Genomic DNA, 25,683 nt, shown 5'->3' with positions numbered 1-25,683 from the left:
TCCCTCTGTTCTCGCTCCATCCCCCTTTTAACATCTCTCTACTTCACTCTGACCTGCTTGGGAAACTACTTTGCCTTGTTAAGTCCAAGAGAGGTCTTTAAAGTTCCATCCTGTTTCAGACTGTATTTTGTGTGTGTGTGTGTGTGTGTGTGTGCGTGCGTGTGTGTGTGTGTGTGTGTGTGTGTGTGCGTGTGTGTGTGTCCTGACCTATTTTGAGAAATACAGAGGACAAGACACTGAGTGGTCCATATGGGATCACATGGGGTTAACACAAACATGTCAAGTGACATGTGATTCCAACATCTCTGCAGAATCCTAATCCATTTTCTATGACGGGGGTGGGGGATACAGGAAAGCATAAGATACTTCAAATTGAATATGTAGTTTTCTAAGGTTTGATAATATAGTTGGTAATATAGTTTGATAATATAGTTGGCACAATACACCATCAAAACATTAAAGGCTATTAGTACAAGTATGTTGGAAGTATTTACAATAATTAATACCAAGGAACATGATTTAGAAAGTACAGAACTGATTAAATTTATGGCATTTAGCTGATGCTTTTATCCAAAGTGACTGAGTACAACTTGAGCAATTGAGGGTTAAGGGTCTTGCTCAGGTGCCCAACAGTGGCAAATTGGCAGTGGTGGAGCTTGAACCAGCAACCTTCTGATTACAAGTCAAGTACCTTAACCACTCAGCTAGCACTGCCAAAAAAAAAACAAATTGGTTAAAAAAACAAATTGGTTAAAAATAAAAACAAACCACTTCTGTACTGACAATACCAACAATAAGTTGGTATTGTAACAGAAGCATGACATGAGTATGCTAACAGAAGCATACTACATTGCTGCTGTTGCAATAACAATATGCTATCATCGCCTTGCCAACCCCTTTTCAAAGACTTCCACATTCCCTCCAAAATGCCGTGGTTGTGTGTAGGCATGTGGCTAAGCAGTCAGGCTGTGATGAAGGTACCTGCCCTGTTGCTTCACCTCCCACGTGATGTATAGCTGAAGCCATTTTGCAGTCTGCCTCACATCCTGCACATTCCCCACACGGCTCAGGCACCGTTCCCAGAGCCAGGCTACATCTAACCAGCAGTGCAGTCACTTCCTCTTAACAGTCAATAGATGAGTTCCCAGCAGCAGCACAACTTCCTTAGTTTCCATTAAAACAAAACAAACAAAAACACCCACCACCCAAATATAGCTAAATGGATACTATTTTTGCTATATTTAGTCATGCATCATTCATCTGTCCTCTCTAATTAAGGATATTTCTCATACTATACCTGGACTGTCTTATATGGGATTTAATAATAAAGGCCATATTTCACAGAGAGCTAGAAGCACCTCTGACACTTGATGAATGGCCTAAGCCAGAGGTCCTAAGTAACATGGCAGCTGCTGCTCACACAGACAGATTGGCTAAAGCTCAGACTAAGGCGCTGGAACCTAAAGGAATTCAGCATCTCTAGAATAGCATTCAGGTGCTATAGGGGCCCCTTATGTATATTTATATCACCAAACTTCGCGTAGTGTCAGTGGGTGTCTGCGTCCCACCGAAGAGGAAACTCACTGATTGCGCTCGACTTCAAGCACCAGCTCCAGGCCCTCAGCTGACACCAGAATCTCACCACTCTCTGGAAACTCGTCCTGCACACACACACACACACACACACACAGAGAACACACTTGCATGATGACATTCATAGTGCTGTTATGTGAGGATAACGTAAATGCAACAGCAAGCAGATTATGAAGGTCAGCGTGATTGGTGGTTTCATCAGAACGCTCTCAGTCCATAGGTGATAGCTATTATTAGCTCTAACCGTTTCATTAGTAAAACAATAACAAATATGGTTTAACTAATGTCCCGTGAACACATATTACAGTGTGTCAAAAACATCAAGTAACACTGACAGGAGTGCTCTGCAGCATCAAAACAAACGGAATCCTCTGGGAGAATGAGAACAAGGGAAAGTGTTAACACAGTCATCCACCGAAACAAAATGTCCCCTGTTAGGCATAAACGTGTTTATTTTAGCGCCAGCAATGCCCATAAACTCCTTACGAAAAGTCATGGTGTGGGAGCCGAGGCAGAAGCAATAGCTGCTGCCGAGTCGCTTCCCGTTCGCTCTATATGCATCGCATGTGGTAAGCAGGGCTAGCTGATAAAAAAGAGAGCCTTTGAGCAGGACGAGGTTTTTCATCAAACATGTATCCCCTTTCCAAGAAGCCCCCTTCAATAGACACCCCCCACCCCCTCGCCCCGGGCTCTCCAGCCTAGAGAGACACAACAAGAGCAGAGGAGAGCGAAATGCTTTCGGGCGGACAGTGACCAAAATGCCCAAAACGTTCTATAAATGGCCTCTCTACAGACAACCCAGACACGGTTGGGCTGCATGTAATTCTTTGATGGGAATTTGCAAACAGGGGGCATGCCGTGATAATTGCACTGAAGTAAATGTCGAGCTAAGCCCTACAATTACCCTCAAACACTTCTGGAATATAGAGTGGGAGTCAGTACTTTGGGGGGGGGGGGGGGCGCACACACACAATCTTGGCATACGGTACACTGCAACATATAGGCGACAGACACAGTTGGCTGTAAGATCTTCAGTTCTCTTCACTAGTAGAGCATTAGAAGAACTCTAAGCTGTATTACAGCCTTTTCAAAAGCCAATGCAACTTCAGAATTCCTGTGGCCCCCAAATAAGAGAGAGAGAGACTCTTTAGTCATAAATCATAGCACTCCTGTCACAGCCTTCTGATGCGCTCAGAAATGAACTGCATTTCAGCAACTCCATTTCTTTCCCTTCGAGCTCCTGTGAATGCCACTGTTACAGTGCTGCCGTTTTTAAACAAATGCGTTTCAGCTACCGGAAACTGAAAATGCAATCGGCAGCATTTCAATGGCCAGACGTTTGAATATTTTAACGTTTTTGCTAAGATTTTAGAACCTCCTCCTAATACACCAGGTAAGAACTTATAATGCATTTATACGCCTCCCCGCCAACAAAAATGAAAATCCTTCACCTTATTCAGTTCTCCCCTTACACACCATAGCCTCAGCTAAACGGGTCGTTTTCCTGCCTCACTAAACAGTGCTGAATGAAGAAATAATCATTACATAAAGACTGGAGGGACTACCTAGCCATTCTTCATCCAGCTCAGTCAGCCCGAGTGTGAGCGGCCGTGTGTTGCGCATGGAGGGTGTGCGGTTCATGGATCGTGTGTTGCGCATGGAGTGTGTGCGGTTCATGGATCTTGTGTTGCGCATGGAGTGTGTGCGGTTCATGGATCTTGTGTTGCGCATGGAGTGTGTGCGGTTCATGGATCGTGTGTTGCACATGGAATGTGTGCGGTTCATGGATTGTGTGTTGCGCATGGAGTGTGTGCGGTTCATGGATCGTGTGTTGCGCATGGAGTGTGTGCGGTTCATGGATCGTGTGCTGCGCATGGAGTGTGTGCGGTTCATGGATCGTGTGTTGCGCATGGAATGTGTGCGGTTCATGGATCGTGTGTTGCGCATGGAGTGTGTGCGGTTCATGGATCGTGTGTTGCGCATGGAGTGTGTGCGGTTCATGGATCGTGTGTTGCGCATGGAGTGTGTGCGGTTCATGGATCGTGTGTTGCGCATGGAGTGTGTGCGGTTCATGGATCGTGTGCTGCGCATGGAGTGTGTGCGGTTCATGGATCGTGTGTTGCGCATGGAGTGTGTGCGGTTCATGGATCGTGTGCTGCGCATGGAGTGTGTGCGGTTCATGGATCGTGTGTTGCGCATGGAGGGTGTGCGGTTCATGGATCGTGTGTTGCGCATGGAGGGTGTGCGGTTCATGGATCGTGTGTTGCGCATGGAGTGTGTGCGGTTCATGGATTGTGTGTTGCGCATGGAGTGTGTGCGGTTCATGGATCGTGTGTTGCGCATGGAGTGTGTGCGGTTCATGGATCGTGTGCTGCGCATGGAGTGTGTGCGGTTCATGGATCGTGTGTTGCGCATGGAGGGTGTGCGGTTCATGGATCGTGTGTTGCGCATGGAGGGTGTGCGGTTCATGGATCGTGTGTTGCGCATGGAGTGTGTGCGGTTCATGGATCGTGTGTTGCGCATGGAGTGTGTGCGGTTCATGGATCGTGTGTTGCGCATGGAGTGTGTGCGGTTCATGGATCGTGTGCTGCGCATGGAGTGTGTGCGGTTCATGGATCGTGTGTTGCGCATGGAGTGTGTGCGGTTCATGGATCGTGTGCTGCGCATGGAAGGTGTGCGGTTCATGGATCGTGTGCTGCGCATGGAGTGTGTGCGGTTCATGGATCGTGTGTTGCGCATGGAGTGTGTGCGGTTCATGGATCGTGTGTTGCGCATGGAGGGTGTGCGGTTCATGGATCGTGTGCTGCGTATGGAGTGTGTGCGGTTCATGGATCATGTGTTGCGCATGGAGTGTGTGCGGTTCATGGATCGTGTGTTGCGCATGGAGTGTGTGCGGTTCATGGATCGTGTGCTGCGCATGGAGGGTGTGCGGTTCATGGATCGTGTGCTGCGCATGGAGTGTGTGCGGTTCATGGATCGTGTGTTGCGCATGGAGTGTGTGCGGTTCATGGATCGTGTGTTGCGCATGGAGGGTGTGCGGTTCATGGATCGTGTGTTGCGCATGGAGGGTGTGCGGTTCATGGATCGTGTGCTGCGCATGGAGTGTGTGCGGTTCATGGATCGTGTGCTGCGCATGGAGTGTGTGCGGTTCATGGATCGTGTGCTGCGCATGGAGTGTGTGCGGTTCATGGATCGTGTGCTGCGCATGGAGTGTGTGCGGTTCATGGATCGTGTGCTGCGCATGGAGTGTGTGCGGTTCATGGATCGTGTGTTGCGCATGGAGTGTGTGCGGTTCATGGATCGTGTGCTGCGCATGGAGTGTGTGCGGTTCATGGATCGTGTGCTGCGCATGGAGTGTGTGCGGTTCATGGATCGTGTGCTGCGCATGGAGTGTGTGCGGTTCATGGATCGTGTGCTGCGCATGGAGTGTGTGCGGTTCATGGATCGTGTGCTGCGCATGGAGTGTGTGCGGTTCATGGATCGTGTGCTGCGCATGGAGTGTGTGCGGTTCATGGATCGTGTGCTGCGCATGGAGTGTGTGCGGTTCATGGATCGTGTGCTGCGCATGGAGTGTGTGCGGTTCATGGATCGTGTGCTGCGCATGGAGTGTGTGCGGTTCATGGATCGTGTGCTGTGCATGGAGTGTGTGCGGTTCATGGATCGTGTGTTGCGCATGGAGTGTGTGCGGTTCATGGATCTTGTGTTGCGCATGGAGTGTGTGCGGTTCATGGATCGTGTGCTGCGCATGGAGTGTGTGCGGTTCATGGATCGTGTGCTGCGCATGGAGTGTGTGCGGTTCATGGATCGTGTGCTGCGCATGGAGTGTGTGCGGTTCATGGATCGTGTGTTGCGCATGGAGTGTGTGCGGTTCATGGATCGTGTGTTGTGCATGGAGTGTGTGCGGTTCATGGATCGTGTGTTGCGCATGGAGTGTGTGCGGTTCATGGATCGTGTGTTGCGCATGGAGTGTGTGCGGTTCATGGATCGTGTGCTGCGCATGGAGTGTGTGCGGTTCATGGATCGTGTGCTGCGCATGGAGTGTGTGCGGTTCATGGATCGTGTGTTGTGCATGGAGTGTGTGCGGTTCATGGATCGTGTGTTGCGCATGGAGTGTGTGCGGTTCATGGATCGTGTGTTGTGCATGGAGTGTGTGCGGTTCATGGATCGTGTGCTGCGCATGGAGTGTGTGCGGTTCATGGATCGTGTGCTGCGCATGGAGTGTGTGCGGTTCATGGATCGTGTGCTGCGCATGGAGTGTGTGCGGTTCATGGATCGTGTGTTGTGCATGGAGTGTGTGCGGTTCATGGATCGTGTGTTGCGCATGGAGTGTGTGCGGTTCATGGATCGTGTGTTGTGCATGGAGTGTGTGCGGTTCATGGATCGTGTGCTGCGCATGGAGTGTGTTCTGTGTCGCTTCATTGCTACACTCCTCTCGTCACTTTCTATAAGATTAGCTGCACAAAAGAGCCCTTTCAGCCAGGGCCTGCAAACTTGCTCCAGTCTGAGTTATTTCGTGGCTTATCAGTGTTGTTACCGGCTGGAACATGCAGGGCAAGGGTATAGCAAATAATCACATTTAAATGAATAAACACACACAAACCCACACCCACAGACACACACAGACCATTCAGTTAGAATAATGCCGGCTCTCTGCGTTGTTTTTTCTGCTTAGACTCGATGTCTGGAACGTGTTGTCGTTTGCTTTTGTACGAAGCGACTGGAATGCAGCCATCTTTTCCCTCTGGTTGTCCTGAGGACCACAAAGAGAGCTGGGCCATAACTTCAGACCTAATCCACATATCACCTCCATTGCGTAAGATCTCCTGGACAGCTTGTGAAAAGAAACAAACTCGGGGCTTGAAAGAGAAAAGAAAACAGCTTTCGAGAAGAGAAAAATGGACAAGGCGAAGGAGGAATGAGGGAGGGAAGAACAAAGAGAGAGCCATAATACAGAGAGGCGGCCGTGGCAGAAGGGAGACAGGGAAAGGAGAACTAGGGAGAAAGGAGCGGTGCGGAAGGAGGAAAATGCTCATTCTTTGCTCATTCTTTCAGGATTGCTGGTGTCAAAAAGTGCTTACTTTTGTTACTTTGGCCTCCTCCCATGTAACCTTGCTCTTTCTTGGCTCAGGCTCTCTCTCTCTCCCTCTCCCTCTCTCTCTCTCTCTCTGTCTCTCTCTCCATCTCCCTCTCTCTCTCTCCCTCTCTCTCTCTCTCTGTCTCTCTTTCCATCTCCCTCTCTCTCTCTCTCTCTGTCTCTCTCTCTCTCTCTCTCTCTCTCTCTGTCTATCTGCCTCTCTCTCTCTCTCTCTCTCTCCCTCACTCTCTCTCTCTGTCTCTCTTTCCATCTTCCTCTCTCTCTCTTCCTCTCTCTCTCTCTCTCTCTCTCTCTCTCCCTCTCTCTCTCTCTCTCTCTCTCCCTCTCCCTCCCTCCCTCTCTCTCTCTCTCTCCCTCTCTCTCTCTCTCTCTCTCTCTCTGGCTGGCTGTACACCACTCTATGTATAGTCTGCAGTAATGCTTGTATATGATCTCATTTCCCCAGCTCTGTGCAACAAGAGAGAGGAGAATCAGCACTGACAGATTTCTTGTTCTCCCCGTGCCAATCTCAGTGCTCCTTCTTCTCTTGCACTTGTTTTTTCCTTGTGGGTGCATCTCTTTCTCTCGGCTGTGTTTTTGACTCTGGTCAGCCTTTAAAGTATTTAGAGCGTTTGCATCAAAAAAAGTTTATATCAAAAGTTGCATCAAATAATTTAGTGTCAAGGAGTGATGTAAAGTGAATTATTGGCAGTGAGATTACAGAGGTGCTGGGTTTCTAATTTTTCAGGCTATCCTTTATTTTATTGATCAGACAAAACTAAATTATCAGAACATTCTGAGTTTTATCAGTCACACTCTATGGATATCGAGTAATTCCACAAAAAATGTAATGTGAACATGACATTGTGTTCCAGTACACTAATGATGTTCTTTGATATATGATGATATTACGGTTCACAGTAGGAATTGTGGTAAAATCAACGGGACTCATGCAAGAACCATGCAAGCAAACTTGCTGCAGTCACCAATGGATTATATATATTTTTTTATCTTAAAGAAATGTTAGTTTTAATATATAAATTATTATTGAGTCATCATTATCCTGTTTGACAGTAGCACTTGTCTCTTTAATTCTTCCTTTTTATTGTAACAAAAGCTATCCAGTTTGATGCACAATGACCCTATGAGCTAAGATAAACATGACTTCACTGCTCACTGACTTTATATACATTGACCATAGCCTTCAATTAAAATTCATTTATGTCATTTAACAGGTCATGACGTCAATATCAACATCCTCCATCCTAACACCTGAGAGTCATAACATGTATTCTCTAGTCCATCTTATCCTTGCCCCCTTCCCTTTAGTAATGCTCTGCCTTGCTTTGGAGAGACTGTTATTTTAATGCAATTTTATATTAAACCACATTTAATTTCATATTAAATCATATCTTCATTTGTTGGACTTTATGTGACAACAGAAATGAACAATACACGCACATTTTTGTTTTCAATCTTGTTTTAAATCTCTCTATTGTTGTTATGGTGATGTTTTAGTTTACTGATCTCTGAAATCGCTATTGTTGTTATGATGATGTTTTAGTTTACTGATGTCTGAAAGCACTATTGTTGTTATGGTGATGTTATGTTGATGTTTTAGTTTACTGATCTCTGAAAGCACTATTGTTGTTATGGTGATGTTAAGGTGATGTTTTAGTTTACTGATGTCTGAAAGCACTATTGTTGGTATGGTGATGTTAAGGTGATGTTTTAGTTTACTGATGTCTGAAAGCACTATTGTTGTTATGGTGATGTTAAGGTGATGTTTTAGTTTGCTGATGTCTGAAAGCAATATTGTTGTTATGGTGATGTTAAGGTGATGTTTTAGTTTACTGATCTCTGAAAGCACTATTGTTGGTATGGTGATGTTAAGGTGATGTTTTAGTTTACTGATGTCTGAAAGCAATATTGTTGTTATGGTGATGTTATGTTGATGTTTTAGTTTACTGATCTCTGAAAGCACTATTGTTGTTATGGTGATGTTAAGGTGATGTTTTAGTTTGCTGATGTCTGAAAGCAATATTGTTGTTATGGTGATGTTATGTTGATGTTTTAGTTTACTGATCTCTGAAAGCACTATTGTTATGGTGATGTTAAGGTGATGTTTTAGTTTGCTGATGTCTGAAAGCAATATTGTTGTTATGGTGATGTTAAGGTAATGTTTTAGTTTACTGATCTCTGAAAGCACTATTGTTGTTATGGTGATGTTAAGGTGATGTTTTAGTTTACTGATGTCTGAAAGCACTATTGTTGTTATGGTGATGTTAAGGTGATGTTTTAGTTTACTGATGTCTGAAAGCACTATTGTTGGTATGGTGATGTTAAGGTAATGTTTTAGTTTACTGATCTCTGAAAGCACTATTGTTGTTATGGTGATGTTAAGGTGATGTTTTAGTTTACTGATGTCTGAAAGCACTATTGTTGGTATGGTGATGTTAAGGTGATGTTTTAGTTTACTGATGTCTGAAAGCAATATTGTTGTTATGGTGATGTTATGGTGATGTTTTAGTTTACTGATCTCTGAAAGCACTATTGTTGTTATGGTGATGTTAAGGTAATGTTTTAGTTTACTGATGTCTGAAAGCAAGGAAACCTGCTCTTTTGATCCTTAAAGAGCATTTAAAAGACAAAGGGCAAATAGGGTAGGGCACCTTACACTTCTAAAGTCTTTTTGGATGGTCAAATATATTGATTGCAGTTCTCATGACCACGCATGCTTGTACAAGTAATTATTATGGCAATGTGTTGAATTCGCTGGTGTTTCTGAATAAGACAAAACTGACAAAATTACAAGAAACAATATAAAAGCAATAAAAGTATGAAAATCTTCTTGTACGAGGTCCAGTGTAAGGCAAGGAGAATAGCTTTTCTTTTCTTTTCGTTCTGGCATAGCTCTTGGTTCTCCAAAATGGCTTTGAAAGGAAAGTCCTTTAAATAGTGCTGCATTTAAAATGAATCTTACAGTAACTGACTACATAATTGAAACTAAGGAAAATAAGACACAGAGTTTGGGTAATGGAGAGGACACCCTTAACAGGATTTGGGAAGGAAAAAATGCTCCAATCCCACTGGAAATAGGAAAGAAAGCAAGTGAAAAGTTTCTTCTTTCTCTTAGTCTCTAACAGTTTACTCAGTATCTATGTAGCCTGGAAGACAGTTCACGCTCTGACCCCTAATCTCTGGGAGGAGTGTGTGTGTGTGTGTGTGTGTGTGTGTGTGTGTGTGTGTGTGTGTGTGTGTGTGTGTGTGTGTGTGTGTGTGTGTGTGTGTGTGCATAAAATTACATCCGCATGACATGCATTTAGTTCCACTCCAAGCATGTCTGCAACTCATTACCAGAACAGCAACAAGTTGAGCCAAGAGACCAAAATCTGTTGTGATGTGCTTGTGTGAGGACAAATACTATATAATACTATACAAATACTATATAATGCTATATAATACTATATAATACTATACAAATACTATATAATACTATATAATACTATACAAATACTATATAATACTATATAACACTATACAAATACTATATAATACTATACAAATACTAACTGAAAAGTGAGAGAGCATTTGAGAGATGGAGATAAAAGATTAATAGAGACAGAGAGAGAGAGTGAGAGAGAGAGGGGGGGAGAGAGAGAGAGAGAGAGAGAGAGGGGGGGAGAGAGACAGAGAGAGAGAGAGAGAGAGTGAGAAAAAGAAAAACAGAGAATCTAGAAAAGGCCAGAGAGAGATGCCATCATCACTCGTTTTGACTCACTGGTAATTACTGTACTTAGCATCATTGCCTTTTTTGGACAAAAATGGTCATGGAAATTATTCTGAGTGATTCTGTGCCTGAGATGAACCATAATCCATGTCTAGTGCACTTTTATGATATTACTTGCACAAAATATGCAGAACACCTGAGAGCAGATAGTTGCGTCCACAATGCAGGCACAACAGATATTCCTGTGAACTCGAATGATCTGCAGTGCTGGGTGGCCTCCGTCTCCAGTACCGCAGGACTAGGTGGGCGTGGTATGCATTCAGACAACCCTGACGGGTTGCGCTGAGGTCACTGAGCTACAACGCTCCCCCTCTGTATTTTACATTACTAAAACGTGGATATTGATCAAGTTTTCAGATGCACACAAAGTCATAGCTAGGTACATCTCGGTCCCTGCTTCTGATGTTACGTGAGGGTGATGTGATCCCTCCTAGCTAATGGACTACATGAATGCCATTGCTATAGTCCTCCACCACCCTTTCTCTTCTCCATGAGCCCTCTCTCACACTCCACCTCCGGATCTCAGAAAAAGAGGGCATGCTCTTCTAGCATGAAAAAACACTATAAAAGCATCCCCCAAGCTCTCATAGGTCACGTTTCCAGTCAAGTGATTTTTTTTTTTACAAAAACTGCTATAGCACTTTAAAATGTTTGTTGATTTAAGATATGTTTCTAATGTTTTAAGCTAGAATTTTACTGACAATTTCTGTTTCCATTACCTACATTTTTAAGCAGTAAAGCAATTTTCATTAAAACAAAACAAACAAAAAAAACACTTGAATGGGAACATAGCCATAGTTCTTTCCTCTTCTATAGTTTTGCAATTGCTCCTCAGACATGCCCCATTTCAGGGAATCCTGGTTTGGTTTTATGAAATATATCATACTGCCTGGATAGGGAGACAGAAGCAGAAGTACAGCCTTTAGTGTTTACTTTGGTAATGCTTCACATTAGCACTGTCAGATCTCCATCTGGGCTGCAAGCACTAGAAGTATGTTACCAACCCAGGGCAGAAAATGGCATGCCAATCACACTAATCAAGTATGCACTTCACACACAGACACACTCATTACTGACTAACATCCATGTGTTCTTAGACAAATGTGTGTCATATGAATGCATAAGCCACATGTTTGTCTCTGTAAGCTTTCAACGCAGATCTTGTTAATCCAGGCGATGTTCTAAACAGCATGACTGTCTTTGTCCGTGGTCATGTTTGTGCTCCCATGTTTGTGCTCTCATAGGTAGGCAAACTGTAGCATTAAGAGTCTTGTCCAAAGACTCTTATTGGCATTAGTAGTGTTTTTTGCACTTGCCAGACCTGGGGATCAAATATATATACTGGCCCACTCCAAATCTGGCAGGCACTATATGCCCCATCCCAGTGACTGTCCCAGTGACCCCCACAGCCCAGTCAAATGCCTAACTTCTCTGCAGCATCAGTTGTACAGACACACTCCCATCCCTGGCGAGCGACAAGAACTCCTCAACCTGCCGTCCATCAGTGCCCCGGAGCGAAGAGGCCGAAGCTGCGGACGTCCTTTCTTTGCACCGGTCACAGCATGTGCAGAGCTTCAGCGTCTTGCCTTTGCCAATGTACCCCATGCCAGCAGGCCCACGCACCACGCTCGGCACACTCCTCCTCAAGCTGCGTGGCACCAGCGGCTGGCCACATATGCTGCCTATGCACCGGCTGTCCCGGCCAGCACAAAGCACCTTAGTGATGGGTTTATGTGGCGTCACGCCTGCCCGACCCGGTTTTCGTCCTGATCGGAGCTATCCATACCCGGAGGCGCTGTGTGTTCTTGTCCCAGGTGTGGCACAACACGCAGCTCACGCCGTCAGTTTGGAAGTCACTCCGGGTGACTACAGCATAAGCAGCAGCACTGCTCTTGGCGGTGAGACAGGGCATTGCATTACCATGTAGGCATCCAGCATGGTGTCAGACGGTGATGTGGTACTCCCGTAGCGTCATGATCCACCTCACAACTAGGCCCTCAGGCTCCCTAGACTGCATGACCCAAGTCAGCAAGGCGCGATTAATGCAAGCGACGAAACAGATTCCACAGAGGCAAGGGTACAAACAGTGTAGCCCTGTGTAGGAAATGATGTCGGACATAACATGAAATTACTTTCTCTGCACTGCCGTGTACCTGTGATAGGACGGAGCTGATGCTGGCATCTGTGTCCAAAAAGATCTCGGCACCTGCCCTGGGAAAGGCCAGCACCGGTCTCTCGCACAGCTGAGTACAGAAAGCAGCGAATGCATACTCAGCCTCCCTGTCCCACTGGACCACTGTGAGCCAATGCAGTGGCTATATCCAAAAACCTGTGCACAAAACGGCAGTAATGCACAGCCAGATGCAGGAAACTCCATAGCTCACGGATGCTCCACAAAATGTCCCACTTTCCTGGGTCTGTTTCTGTTTCCACTCCAGCTCTACTTGTGACATGACCCAGGAAGTTCACATCCCACTGAAGGAGGCTGCAGCTGGTCCACATTTTGCGCAGTAAATCATTTAGGTAAATAGTGCATGTGCTCTATCAAATACACAAATGTGGCAAATGTCTGGAGCAAATGCCACTAGCCAGTTCCCACACCACAGATCCAATAAGGTGAACATCTGGCAGTGGTAGTTCAGTGGTTATGGTACTTGACTTGCCTAGTATTTAGAAGGTTGCTGGTTCAAGTTGGGCCATTGTTGGGCCCCTGAGCAAGACCCTTAACTTTCAATTGCTCAAGTATTCAGACATAATTGTAAGTTGCTTTGGATAAAAGTGTCAGGTAAGTGTGAACCATGCAAAGAATACATTTCAGTCCAGACCATCAGTGACATCTGGGAGTGGGTATGAGCTGGGTTTTTTAACAGTTTTGAACCACCGAGGGTCCGTGCAGAAGTGCCAGCTTTTATCCATTTTCTTCGGTAGGACCAGCAGTGCTGCCCAAAGGCTGGTTGACAGTTCAATGACTCCCACACCTGCCATCTCCTTCATTTTTGCTCCACAGCCTCTCTTTTAGCCAATGGGAACCGGTGTGGATGGAGCCAAATTGGTATTACTGGTGCTGATGCTGTACACTCTCTGTCCATGACTGCCAGAATAGTGCAGAAGCTCCCAACTCCAACTATGCACACATGCTGCACTGGGCGCAGACCCTCCTCCGTGACCAGGGGCTGCTTCCTCCTTTTCCTGTCCACTCAGCTACTAGTGATGGACTGGGCAGCCCAATCCCATTTCCTGCTGGTACAGGTTTGCAACACTGACTAGCGTTGTCTCCTCTTCCTGCGCCACCAGCACACTGCTTGATCTGCCGCCAGTCATTCAGGGATCGTTCAGCACGTCGTCCTCTTCCTTAAGTTCCTCTGTCAGGTACCACTGTGTTGGCTGTTGCGTCTACACCGAGGATGAGTTCTGCCCTCTCTGCCTCGGTAGTGACTACTTGGAGGCTGGCCGGGGTGGCGAGCAGCATGGGCTGCCTCAGATCCCCTGGAGGCAGTGCATTCAGGACGTGTTCCAGTGTTAACTCTGCCTGTGTAGCACACCAGGTGTGCCTGCCAAACAATCATACTCAGCTTCCCCACTTGCACTGTCCCTTGATAATCCCCAATACCTGTCAGGAATTGTCGCTGGAGGAGCTTTGTTAACTCTGTTAGGTTATTGTGTTATTCCGGAGGCAGATCCACAAGCACGTGTAATGTTTTTCCCTCTAGCACTAGACACAGCTGTGCTGGACGTCACAGCTGAGCCTCACAGTCTTTCCTAGTCACCTTCCTCCCTCTCAGCTGTCTGGACCCATCCAGCAGGGGACAGGCATGATGCTCTGGGCTATATTGTCTTCTCCAGCAGCATCCAACTTCTGACACCAACCTGCCATCAGCATCGAAGAAGTATGCCGTTTCTACTCAAGGAAGAGATCTTTATTCAACAGGGTGGTCTTTCAAAAAACACACATACAAAACACGCAGAAAAGGGAGCTGAGCTAACGGGGAAAACAGGGCCAAGATATCCAAAAGACTTTTGCTTGCATGGCTGAAGAAGGACCTCCATCCTGAAACATCCTGTTATTTCTTTTGGAAATCTTGTGTACTATGCTGAAAATGTTACTACCTATCTGAATATTTATATAAATATATACCTCAAATATAGTCAAACATTTTGATGTTCAGACTTTACTGCTTTGCTAATTGCAGTTTTCAAATGCAGTTTTCAAAAAGCTAATTTGTGACCATAACCTTCTGACTTGTACCTACATTATCCCTGTACCTGTATATGCAAGTAATTAAAGAAGCAAAATGGCCACACGAAAAATACTGTGACATTTATGGCAGTCCCTAACAACCATTGATTTGAGCTTCATATGCGTGATCACTAAACTCACGACATCAAAGATGTGAATCACCCACATAGATTTAATTGCTAATAGACTATATCATGTTATTTGTCAGCAATGGAGATGGATTACATTCTTTTTCATTTGTCAGTCAGGATTTTTGCTTCACTTGACCTTTTCAGGTTGTCTGGAACTTCATATTAGCTCAAGTAGGTTAGGTTAGCTACAGTCACTGAACGTGAGGTGACCCAATTAGCTGCCTGAACATCCCAGATGTACCTGAATGTGTGTTTATATTTGTGTACATCTGTGTAACATGGTGTTACCAGACCCAATTTAACGTTACACATGCCCCATGTTCCTATGTCCCTGTATAATCATAGGGGTAATGTCAATACAAAAGCCATAATGCTTTATGTTTTAGCCATGATTGTTGGACAGAACTACATGACACAGACATTAGCACAACACAAATTCACTAAAGGTACTACATTTCTTTTACACTTTTTCAGTCAGAGGCAATATTTTTCAGTTTCTCTTCCCTATACAGAGCTAGCAGAAACTGACTTAGTAGAAATGTACCTATGCTAATATTTATTTTAAAAGTGTAATTATGTAAATTATTACACAAAACAATGAACTTTTTCTCATGACAGCTGTGAAAAAGCAGTCAGTAAATGAGCAAGGAACAGGAGCGAAGAGAAAGAGAAAAGTGAAAGCAGATGCAGGACAGGTAAGAAAGAGCATGTGGAACAAGAAGGGAGGAGGAGTGGGCTTATAAAAAACACGTGCACAATTCTGCCCCTACGACTGGTAAACAAAGGGGTTGGACCGTGCCCCCTTCATTTCTGTGTGTACTCCAGTACAACGTGTAGTCTACAAACACCCCTGCTGTGTCCACAGACGTATACAGGGTAAACTGGTGTGGGTAATCTGGTGGACCTTCAGGACTATTTAGTGCAGCATTCCCAATTCATAGTGGACGAAGCTGGAGGAAGTCTGAGATAGAAGAGCAAAGTTTTAAGGAAGTGGGGGGATGGGCAGGCAAAGACACGTTTTCAGAAAAGCCCCTACAACTTACATCCTCTGAAAAAGGAGAACTAGGTTTTATGTTTCTGGCATCTGGAAGGAAACTACAGATATAAAAGTATATTGATGCAAACATGTCTGCAGTACCATGGAAAAATGCAGTAAAACCACATATACATGGTGTAAGCATACCATGACACCATCTGAGCAACATATCCACTCCTCCACCAGTGCTGCTACTCAGTGTCTCCAGACTCCACCCCTCGTTCTCCCTGTCCAGTACTGAAACACTTGTTCATGCCACAGTCATTTCCTGACTGGAATACTGCAATTCCATACTCTATGGTGTCACCCTCCAAGTAATACCAAAAATGGTAGCTGAATTCTGTTCATATCATCACCCTGCTCTCCCTGATCACATCACCACTGCTCTCACAAATCTTCATTGGTGGACTCATAGTTCATTTAGACTCAAAGATTCTGCTGCTCACCTTCACCATCATGGATTGGCCTCCGCCTACCTGTCAGACCTCCTCTCCATTACCCCTCCTTCCACCTTACCCCTGCACCCTACACCCTACACCCTCCCTCTAAACAATACCCCTGCACCCTACACCCTCCCTCTAAACAATACCCCTACACCCTACACCCTACACCCTCCCTCTAAACAATACCCCTACACCCTACACCCTCCCTCTAAACAATACCCCTACACCCTACACCCTCCCTCTAAACAATACCCCTACACCCTACACCCTCCCTCTAAACAATACCCCTACAGCCTACACCCTCCCTCTAAACAATACCCCTACACCCTACACCCTCCCTCTAAACAATACCCCTGCACCCTACACCCTCCCTCTAAACAATACCCCTACACCCTACACCCTACACCCTCCCTCTAAACAATACCCCTGCACCCTACACCCTCCCTCTAAACAATACCCCTACACCCTACACCCTACACCCTCCCTCTAAACAATACCCCTACACCCTACACCCTCCCTCTAAACAATACCCCTGCACCCTACACCCTCCCTCTAAACAATACCCCTACACCCTACACCCTCCCTCTAAACAATACCCCTACACCCTACACCCTCCCTCTAAACAATACCCCTACACCCTACACCCTACACCCTCCCTGCACCCTACCCTTCCACACTACACCCCCCCTCCACCCTACCCTCCACCCTCAACCCCTCCCTCCACCCTACCCCTCCACCCTACTCCTCCACCCTACCCCTCCACCCTACTCCTCCACCCTACCCCTCCACCCTACCCCTCCACCCTACTCCTCCACCCTACCCCTCCACCCTACTCCTCCACCCTACCCCTCCACCCTACTCCTCCACCCTACCCCTCCACCCTACCCCTCCACCCTACTCCTCCACCCTACCCCTCCACCCTACCCCTCCACCCTACTCCTCCACCCTACCCCTCCACCCTACTCCTCCACCCTACTCCTCCACCCTGCACTATTCTGCTGCTCTTCCCTCCCTCCTCCTTTTTGTCCACTGCTGAATTTTGCTCTTTCAGCATCCATGTGTGGGACACTTATCCCCCCACACATCAACAGTTAAGACTCCGCACCAAAGGTGCATTCCAATAAAATGTAATATATGTATTATATTTTTAATAGCACATTTTTTGTCAGTGAATAAACCACTTAACCGCTTGACTGATGAGGCATTTAAGTCTTACCTGTAAAGGTACGCCCGGGAGTTTTGGTGCCATGCTGTGGGTGAGCCAGTGAGCGGTCACTTTCTGCCCTTGGCCCTTCCCTGCAGAGATGAAGCCACACACATTACTGCAGGGCGGCAAGGTTACTGACATTTAGTCTGCATGTGTGCATGGCTATATACACAGAGCATCACAACACATTCGTCATGATATTGTATTGATGTAATGACAATGTGATATTTACGTTGCAAGAAAATAACAAACACGAACATATCAAGAAGACGGGCACAGTGAATGACAGTTATCATGGTCTATAAAAACACTACTGTCACGGACTGCTCCGCCCCCTTAAGTCACGTGGTACGGTCCGCCACATGCAGGGGGATCCACGCGCACTGCTTGTGTTGTAACCACGCCCCCCGCGCATGCGCAGGGTTTAACGTTAATGTCTCGTGCCTATTTAAGCCTCGGTCCGTGTGTGCTCGCTTTGTTGGTCACTGTTATGTGTCAATCCTGATTATTCTAGCCATAACATTGTTTTGTGTGATCGTCTGTTAAAGTGTCCAGTCATGTTTTCTGTTAGTGTTGAGTATGAGCGCCACCCTTATTGTACGTGTTTTATGTCATTAAATGTTACACATTGTCAAGGGAGTCTGTGTCCCCTACCCCGCACCCTGCGGCACTCGGGCCAGCAGCCCGGTTACAACTATACATCTATATGTATTTAATATGTAGCTTGACATGTTTTCAAATTACGTCTCACTTCACCTGCAAATATAAATTCCCTTTTACATTTCACTGTACATAAAATCCTGTTTTTGTCATATAGGAGCATATTAGGAAAATAGGATTAATTTTTGGTGAATCTAATATTTTTGGATCACATACAGACTCAATTTCAGATTTGTGCTTTGGAAAGAAATGCAATTGTGGTCAATGGGTCAAAATTTTGTTTCCCATGAATATTTGATAATTGTGGTAAATATTCAACATCATAAATCATTTCAGAGATTCATAATTGGCATTGTCTGAGTCCTTAAGGTTCTGTTGGTTTGGGAAATAGATGTGATAGATGAGACAGAATATCTTTGATATCTTTGATATCCAGCTTTGAGTATAGCTCAATCAGGTATTCTTTGAACATTTATCTGCATATCAATAGCTGCTCTAACACTTAACTACCCAAAGGTGTCCAACGTGTCTTGTTTTCCTGCCTGTTCTCTGTCTCACTATGACAGCAGTGTTTAATGGGCAACTCATACTGCCAGGACAAACACAAGAGTTCACCTCTCCGCCTGAACTCAAGCTTATCTGCCCAAAACAGCTCCTCATCCAGGGCTGTCACCAGCACAAATCTGGAAAAATAAGATCATTACCATCCTTGCAATAGCCATTTATGGCCCGAGTTGATGAAATACCGCACAGACTGAAAAGGAAGCGACAGGACTGATCGATGTGGGCAGTGTGGGTCTCTCTCAGGGCCACACTCCCCTTAGTTGCTTTTCTACTTTCTGTTCCTCTGATCCTAAGCATCCTCCTTTTCATCTATTATCAAATTCTTTAAAAAGGACTGTATCCTGTCAATAATATCATATCAATACGGCATCCACAAATTCAATTCAGGTCAGTCTGCTCGTGGTTTTCTCTGCAATGCGCAGAGGCCAAGACAGAGCTCGAGGTCTCAGCATGACCTGTTGCTCATCGAGCAATAATCCACAGAATCTGACATCCCCTGAGGAAACCATTTACCAAACCTAATAGGTTTAAGATAAGTATTTGCCATGAGCCAACACATGACACTACCTCTAACAGAGAGGAGAAAGGACAGGGTGAAGCTGGGGGTGGGGTGGGGTGGGCAGATGGGACTGGAGGCAAATGCTAGCCAAACACTGCGAGACTGAAACAGTGACCTTTCTATGGTTGACACCTTCCCAAAGTGTTCAACTCTGCACCTGTTTGCACTGACACTTTCTAAAGGGGTCTCACTCCTCTCACCAGGATTTTCAATGACATTGTTTAGATTATATGCATAGATCATTTTCCCAGGAAAAAAAGACGGTTGTTGGCCCTCTTTCTGCCTCTCAGCATGGGGCATAGTATTTCTCTTTTGTTTCTTACATGTGGATACTAACGAAAATAAATGAATAAAATAATTCATAATTTCCAACCAAAACATTTTCTTTGCGCCATCCACAGGACCCAAATGTAGAAGAAAGGGAATACTACAATTAATAATAATGATGTTACAACAAATTGAAATGTGTGTGTGTCCCGGAACGCGCGCCTTCCCACGAGTTACGTGGTTTGGCCCGCCGCGTGCAGTGGGAGGGTCTTATTTGTGTATCATGTTTGTAGCCATGCCTCCGCACACCTGCACCGGGTTAAGTCTCATTATGTATGTCTACGTGTTTCTCGGTTATATGTGAGTGCCGTGGTCTTCTGTCTTTCCCGATAAATGCCTGTCTATGTCAAATCCGTGCATCCTGCTCCTCACCCTGCAGCACTTGGGCCATTATAGTGTAAAAATACATTATTCAATTACTTTCACACCTCACCGGAAACATCAGCAGTCAGCAGTCTAGTATCAGCAGTCTAGTTTCCGGTTTTAGGAAATGACAGCAAGTGTGTTAATGACAACCCCCTGCTCAAATCATTCTACAGCAAGACATCTATTGTCAGTTTTAAGAGTGAAAAATTTTTGTGTGTGTGCACCAGTCAGCACAAATGTAGCCATATTGATTTTTACAAGTAGGCCAAATGAAAAGATCCAAAAACACACAAATTCACATCTCTCCAGTGAAAGCTTATTAAACGTATAAAGCAACCACACTGTTATGATTAACTATTGATCATCAGCACAGACTTCATTACAGAGAAATGAAATAAATGGTTAGGGCGAGTCTAACCCTCTGCTCCTGTTTAGATCCTTTTGGCAGATGGAGAGAGATAGAGACAGAGAGATAGAGGGGTAGAGAAGAAAGGGCAGATCAAACTCTCTTCTTAACAGTCAAACATCAACAGCCTTTCAAGGTCTTCCTTTTCAACATCCTCTCTGAGCAAAATTGCCAAAGTGACAGCATCTATCTGCAAAATGGGCCTCACTCTCTGGAGACAATTCAGCTCTGTGCAACAGCATGAGAAAGCAAGAGAGAGAGACAGGTAGTTTTCACCATCAATTTACCAAGCTGGAGGCAATCAGTTTCTTGGAGTAGTGAACTGACATTAAACACAATCATGCTTGCATCAAAATACACAGTTTTAATACAGAACTCCAGCCCCACAAAAAAAACCAAAAAACAAAAAAAACCCACAAAGAAAACTACAAAAGGCAAGAGCGTTGGTTTAAGGCCTAGGCGTGTAGTGTGCATTATGGTGCCAGCCCAATGTGAGAACTATGTCTCTGTGTAGACGTTTGGCCTTAACACGGTTTGGTGCAAGAGCACAAGAGGATGGTCTATATGTGGCTTGTGTGGGATCACCAGAACATGGTCTGAATGAAGCTGTCTCCATTACTTTCCAGGGGGCTGTTTAAAGCAAGTGCAATCTCAAAAAAAGCCCAAAGGGACAAGGCTCCTCGCTGACACTCCCACACTAACACTGTTTGGCTAGCTTCACAAACGAAGGGGATTCTAAATCCTCCCCTTTTCCTCTTTTATTCCGTCTCTTCTCTCGCGGCCTGTTTTTCTACACGTACCTTTTTTTACTCTCCCTCTGCATGTCTATGTCTTTATGTCCTTCTCGTTCCTTTATTCTCTCCTTTTCTTTGACAGTATAGCAAAAGTACACCAGTTTGTTCATAATGCAGTTTGCCCCAGGAAATCTTCTGTATTCCCTTTCAAATACCAGCAGCGCTTCCCAATAGACTGAACAGCAAACTATTCTAAGGAGCAAAATTACCTGAAGAATTACCTGAAGAACTGAACAGCTATTGGAATATAGATCTTCTTTCATAACAAAGTTCATTCCTTAAGTACTTGCGCGTGCGCCCGTGCGTGCATGCGTGCGTGTGTGAGATACACATACACATTATGGTTAAGATGGATTTAAATACATTGAAATTTTCCTGGAAGTCCTACTTAAAAATGCAATGATATTCAATATTCATAAATGTTCAAACCAATTTGAAAATTCATGATTGTATGCAAAGAAAAAAAAGAGCCCAAAAAACACTAATGTAATATCAGTCATACCACACGACACGTAACTGCTTTCACAAGGCACATGTACCATAGCTATTGTCTGAGAGACTTTATGTTGTCATTATCCTGGAGAAAGAGTGCCAAAGACCAGTGGCTAATGGAACATTCCAGAAATTAAGGGCTTTTTATACATACTGTTGAAACCCCTGAAGTCATCCATCTTGCCTCTCATCGCATAAACATTAGACATATAAATGAATAATGGCACCCATAACTAACTGAAGTAGCTATTCAATGCAGAGAGCTCTATGGGACTCTGGACTATTCCCTTCAGCTCTGCAAACTTATTCGAATATTCCAAATAAACAAAAAGGCACCGACCTGAGTTCTTCTAATAAACACAGTTGTTGTGTAAGAAACAGAGAAAAAGTGCTCTTGTTGGATTTCTAGCTCTTTCTAGCTTTTCCTGTATGCGCTGAATGTGCTCATGTCTCTGCACAGTGAAGCATAGTCTTCACCAAGCCAATGGACAACAGCGCATGTCTTATTTTAAAATCCCTCTTGCTCCAGACTAGTGGGGCATGTATGCAGAGGGCACGAGGCTGAATGTATGCGCAGGGCACGCTATGGCTGCATCGCACTGACTTTGAAAAGGCATCCAAGCATTATCAGGCGTTGTTCTCCTTGCCAAGATGAGAAGATCTAAACACGCCACCGAGGAGGAGCGTCCACTGCCTGGTGTAATCTGTGGTGGTGCTATGATCAATTCTAGAGTAGCACCACAGTAAGCAGCCAAAGTTCACGGTAAGAGTAGTCTGTGCCATATGGTTGTTCTGTGCAACCCTTAGTAATGTGATCCACAAGCACAGCAGATAACATATGTAGTCTTGGTACAAATGCATTTTAAAAAAAATCAGCGCACCATTTAAAAAGTAAATAAAGGAAAACAGAGCTTTGAGTCCCAAAGTCCCAGGTCAAATCTTGGGGAGCTGCGGCTTATGTACAGTGTGGGGGAAGAACTGGATTTGTATTTTGAGCTGATCTAAAAAGAACGGGGCGAGTGGGACCCAGAGTCAAGATTATCAAGAGCCCCATTTTCGACCACACAGTTTGCAGAAATAAAGAACAGTACAAAATTCTAACAAAAATGGAGAACTGATATTACTCTCACATCAAAGGTGTGGGAAAGGCATAGATAATGGGATGTACTCCATTAGAGACAACTGACGACCTCTTCTCACTGAACAGCTTTTCGGGCTGAAGGTGTGAGACCAGCAGGGACCAGGTGAGGACAGTCTTAGTTTGTTACTAACTTTCAAAGGGACTGGCCTTCAAAGTGTTCTAACACTTAGAAGGACTAAGACTCCTTTCCGACAATTAAATCAACGACACTTTGACAATTGGTAAGACTGACAAGATTATCACTTTTAAAAGTAGGCTTCTATTCTAGACATCGGGCATCCGATCAATCTAAAAATGTAAATGTTTCAATTTTATTTACAAAAGAAAACGGTGAGGCGATCTAGCCTATTCAGTCTTCTCTGGTTAAACTACGTCTGAAAGTGTGTAACAACCCTGCACCCACTTATCTGAAAGACCCTGTTCTCTCTGCATCCTTTTATGGCATTGTGACACAATGGAGAGAGCTCCGTCCAAACCGCCGTACGAGTAAATATAACGATTAAACACTTTTAGCCATACCCAGAGTTACCGGGTAGAAGCACGATTTTTATAAAACTTCATAATCTGGTGCGCGCAACTGGTAGATGATAAACGGGACAACTTTTCAAGTACGCTAACAGAAAGTGAACCGAGATTTGCGCGTTTTACCTTTTTGAAGATTTGCGTCCCCGGTATCCAGTAAGCCATTCAGCAGCATAAGAAATAATAGGATCGGCGCATTTTTTGTCGATAAGATATGTCCATTTTTCTGCCTGTGTTTGGTATACATCCCTGTGACGGTCGGCGCCGTTATCCTTCTTACGGGTCTCTTCTCTCGTTTCCCTCGTACCCTGGCGGCGTGAGAGAAAACAAGAAATGGATCTAATTTAGAGCACAAGCCTTCTCAACGTCCGTGTGCAAGAATAAAGCAAGCCATGCCGTGAGTCAGTTTAACGATCCCACCACCAGCGTAGGAAAGCAAACCTATGACAGTTTTTTCAGTCACGGCTCTTCTGAGGACATAACGTGCTGTGTGCGCATTACCATGTGGCCGGTACACTGAATTTATGGTTTAGACTACCTATGCTATGTGTTAATGTGAATACATCCCAATCTGGTATGCAGATACATGACTGAATAAATCGTTTTTAAAGCATTCTACAAAGCTGGCAAATTTTAAATAACGCGTTTACTCACTGCAACACACACACACACACACACACACACACACACACACACACACATATATATATATATAATGATTGCTGTATTTGTGTTATATATAGCCTATAGCAACAATTACAGCAGTCATTTAAATCTCCCTCGTTTTCATGAGTCAAAACTGTTATTTACAAATTCCTAGAACTAGAAGTCCCAGTAGTAGAACTAGAAGCTACGTCTCCATCTATTTGGAACAGAACATGGTTACACATTTAGGGAACGTTCTCAATGGCTGTTGCGAAAGATCACTGTGCAACAATGTTCAAAATATATGTAATGCTCACTACATTACAAAGTAAATTACAAAGTCACTGAAATGCTCTTGTACCATAAAATTAAGTATACAAAATGTACTCAATTCGCCATTTAAATATTAATAATTAATTATTTTTCATTTTTTGGTGGGGTAATATAAAGATTTCAGTTAGGCCCCAGTTACCAATTAGCAAGCTCTGCAAGTTGATTTCATCTTGTTTACAGTGACAAATCTCTAATGACTGCACAAAACAGTTTGAAGAAATCTTGAGTTATGTGTATAGGAGGACTTGTTTTAGTTGTTGTTATTAATTCATGATTCCAAAGAAATTAATTCCTGCTTCATAACTATGCATGGCCACTCTGTAGACATGTATTGTGTGAATTGTGCTGATTTACACAAATCTAACATAATTCCTACATTAAATACTAGGATAACTGAGTGTAGTTGATTTTAGATCATTGGTGAAAAAGATTCTGCCAGCTTCGTGTCTGTCCTGACCATAACTTTTGTTTTCACAGGTAAAGAAAAGCAGTAGTGAGTGACACTGGTTTCCAGTTTCTTCTTTTAAGTCATCAGGCTATTGGATTAACCCCATTTCAAGTTGGGCTCCGGGAACATACATTGGAAATCAGCCTAGTACGTCTGAGCTGAAACTAATGTTGCAACAGGGGTGTCAGTCTTGGGCAATAAAAAACCTCTGATCTCATCTCTGCACGGTGGGTTAGCTTAACTCTAATCATGGACTATAAAAGAATTCTCAATTAAGATTCTCCACTCAGACTCATTTATGCTGAAGTTTGGAGTTGCCAGATATAACCTATATGTGAATTAGGTCACAGTGCAAGTGTTCCAAAATCTTTGAACTTTCACAAATGTGTAAAAATATGCTTTACACTATAAATTAACACTACGGCTGATGTACAGTGTTGTAGCTGTAGTGTTAACTTTGTAATCTCAACCAATGAGTAATGGTAGCTAACACTGGCTGTTGGTGAATGTGATTATACCAGCCATGCTAGAAGTTCCTAACTAAATTAATTGTAAATATTAAAACAAGAAAAGTCTGGGCAGTTGTATCTGCACTGTGTTCTTCTAGCACCCCACTGTTTTACTGAGAGGCTATTATTCTTTTGATTGGGCCCAGCAGGTTGTGGAGCTCCTCAAAAATAAATGAAAAAGCCCTACACCACTGTCAACATTTTTCTTTTCTACTTTTTTTTTTGTTAATTATTATTAATGTTTGATGTAGAATGTACCCCAGAAAATTGTTTCTGTAACTAATAAAAATCTATGAAAATTTCCTGTTGTGAAAAATTTCAATAAACAATTGCAATCAGGTAGGTGAAATTCAGAAATTAACGTAACGTAAACTACATAACTGTAAAGTGCTATTACATATAACCT

The 25,683-nt window shown here is 44.2% G+C and overlaps 1 protein-coding gene and 1 long non-coding RNA gene across 6 annotated transcripts in view; one reads left to right on the top strand and one right to left on the bottom strand.

The window, feature by feature from the left end:
• adam19a (ADAM metallopeptidase domain 19a) overlaps nucleotides 1–23,849 on the bottom strand; it is a 59,153-nt gene extending 35,304 nt beyond the window's left edge. Inside the window, exons 1-3 of one of the 5 annotated variants that reach the window (XM_081694411.1) lie at nucleotides 23,469–23,849; nucleotides 17,521–17,600; nucleotides 1,585–1,661 (exon numbers count right to left, since the gene is read on the bottom strand). In XM_081694411.1, coding sequence (XP_081550537.1) covers nucleotides 1,585–1,661; nucleotides 17,521–17,600; nucleotides 23,469–23,589 — 278 coding nt within the window. In that variant the 5' untranslated portion in view covers nucleotides 23,590–23,849. The remainder of the gene's footprint in view (nucleotides 1–1,584; nucleotides 1,662–17,520; nucleotides 17,601–23,468) is intronic. The other 4 variants (XM_081694409.1, XM_027003781.3, XM_081694408.1 and 1 more) reach the window with 4 other exon arrangements.
• Nucleotides 21,937–25,578, top strand: LOC113573491 (uncharacterized). The gene is made up of 2 exons (XR_003410213.3): nucleotides 21,937–22,923; nucleotides 24,798–25,578. It is a non-coding gene; the product is annotated as an uncharacterized LOC113573491 (long non-coding RNA).
• The last annotated feature ends 105 nt before the right edge of the window (nucleotides 25,579–25,683 follow it).

This window comes from Electrophorus electricus, chromosome 13 (assembly GCF_041902795.1).
Source record: "Electrophorus electricus isolate QZ-2024a chromosome 13, ASM4190279v1, whole genome shotgun sequence".
Lineage (NCBI taxonomy): Eukaryota > Metazoa > Chordata > Actinopteri > Gymnotiformes > Gymnotidae > Electrophorus > Electrophorus electricus.
Note: the sequence above shows the minus strand (reverse complement) of the source record. Positions and strands in the feature narration are given on the sequence as shown.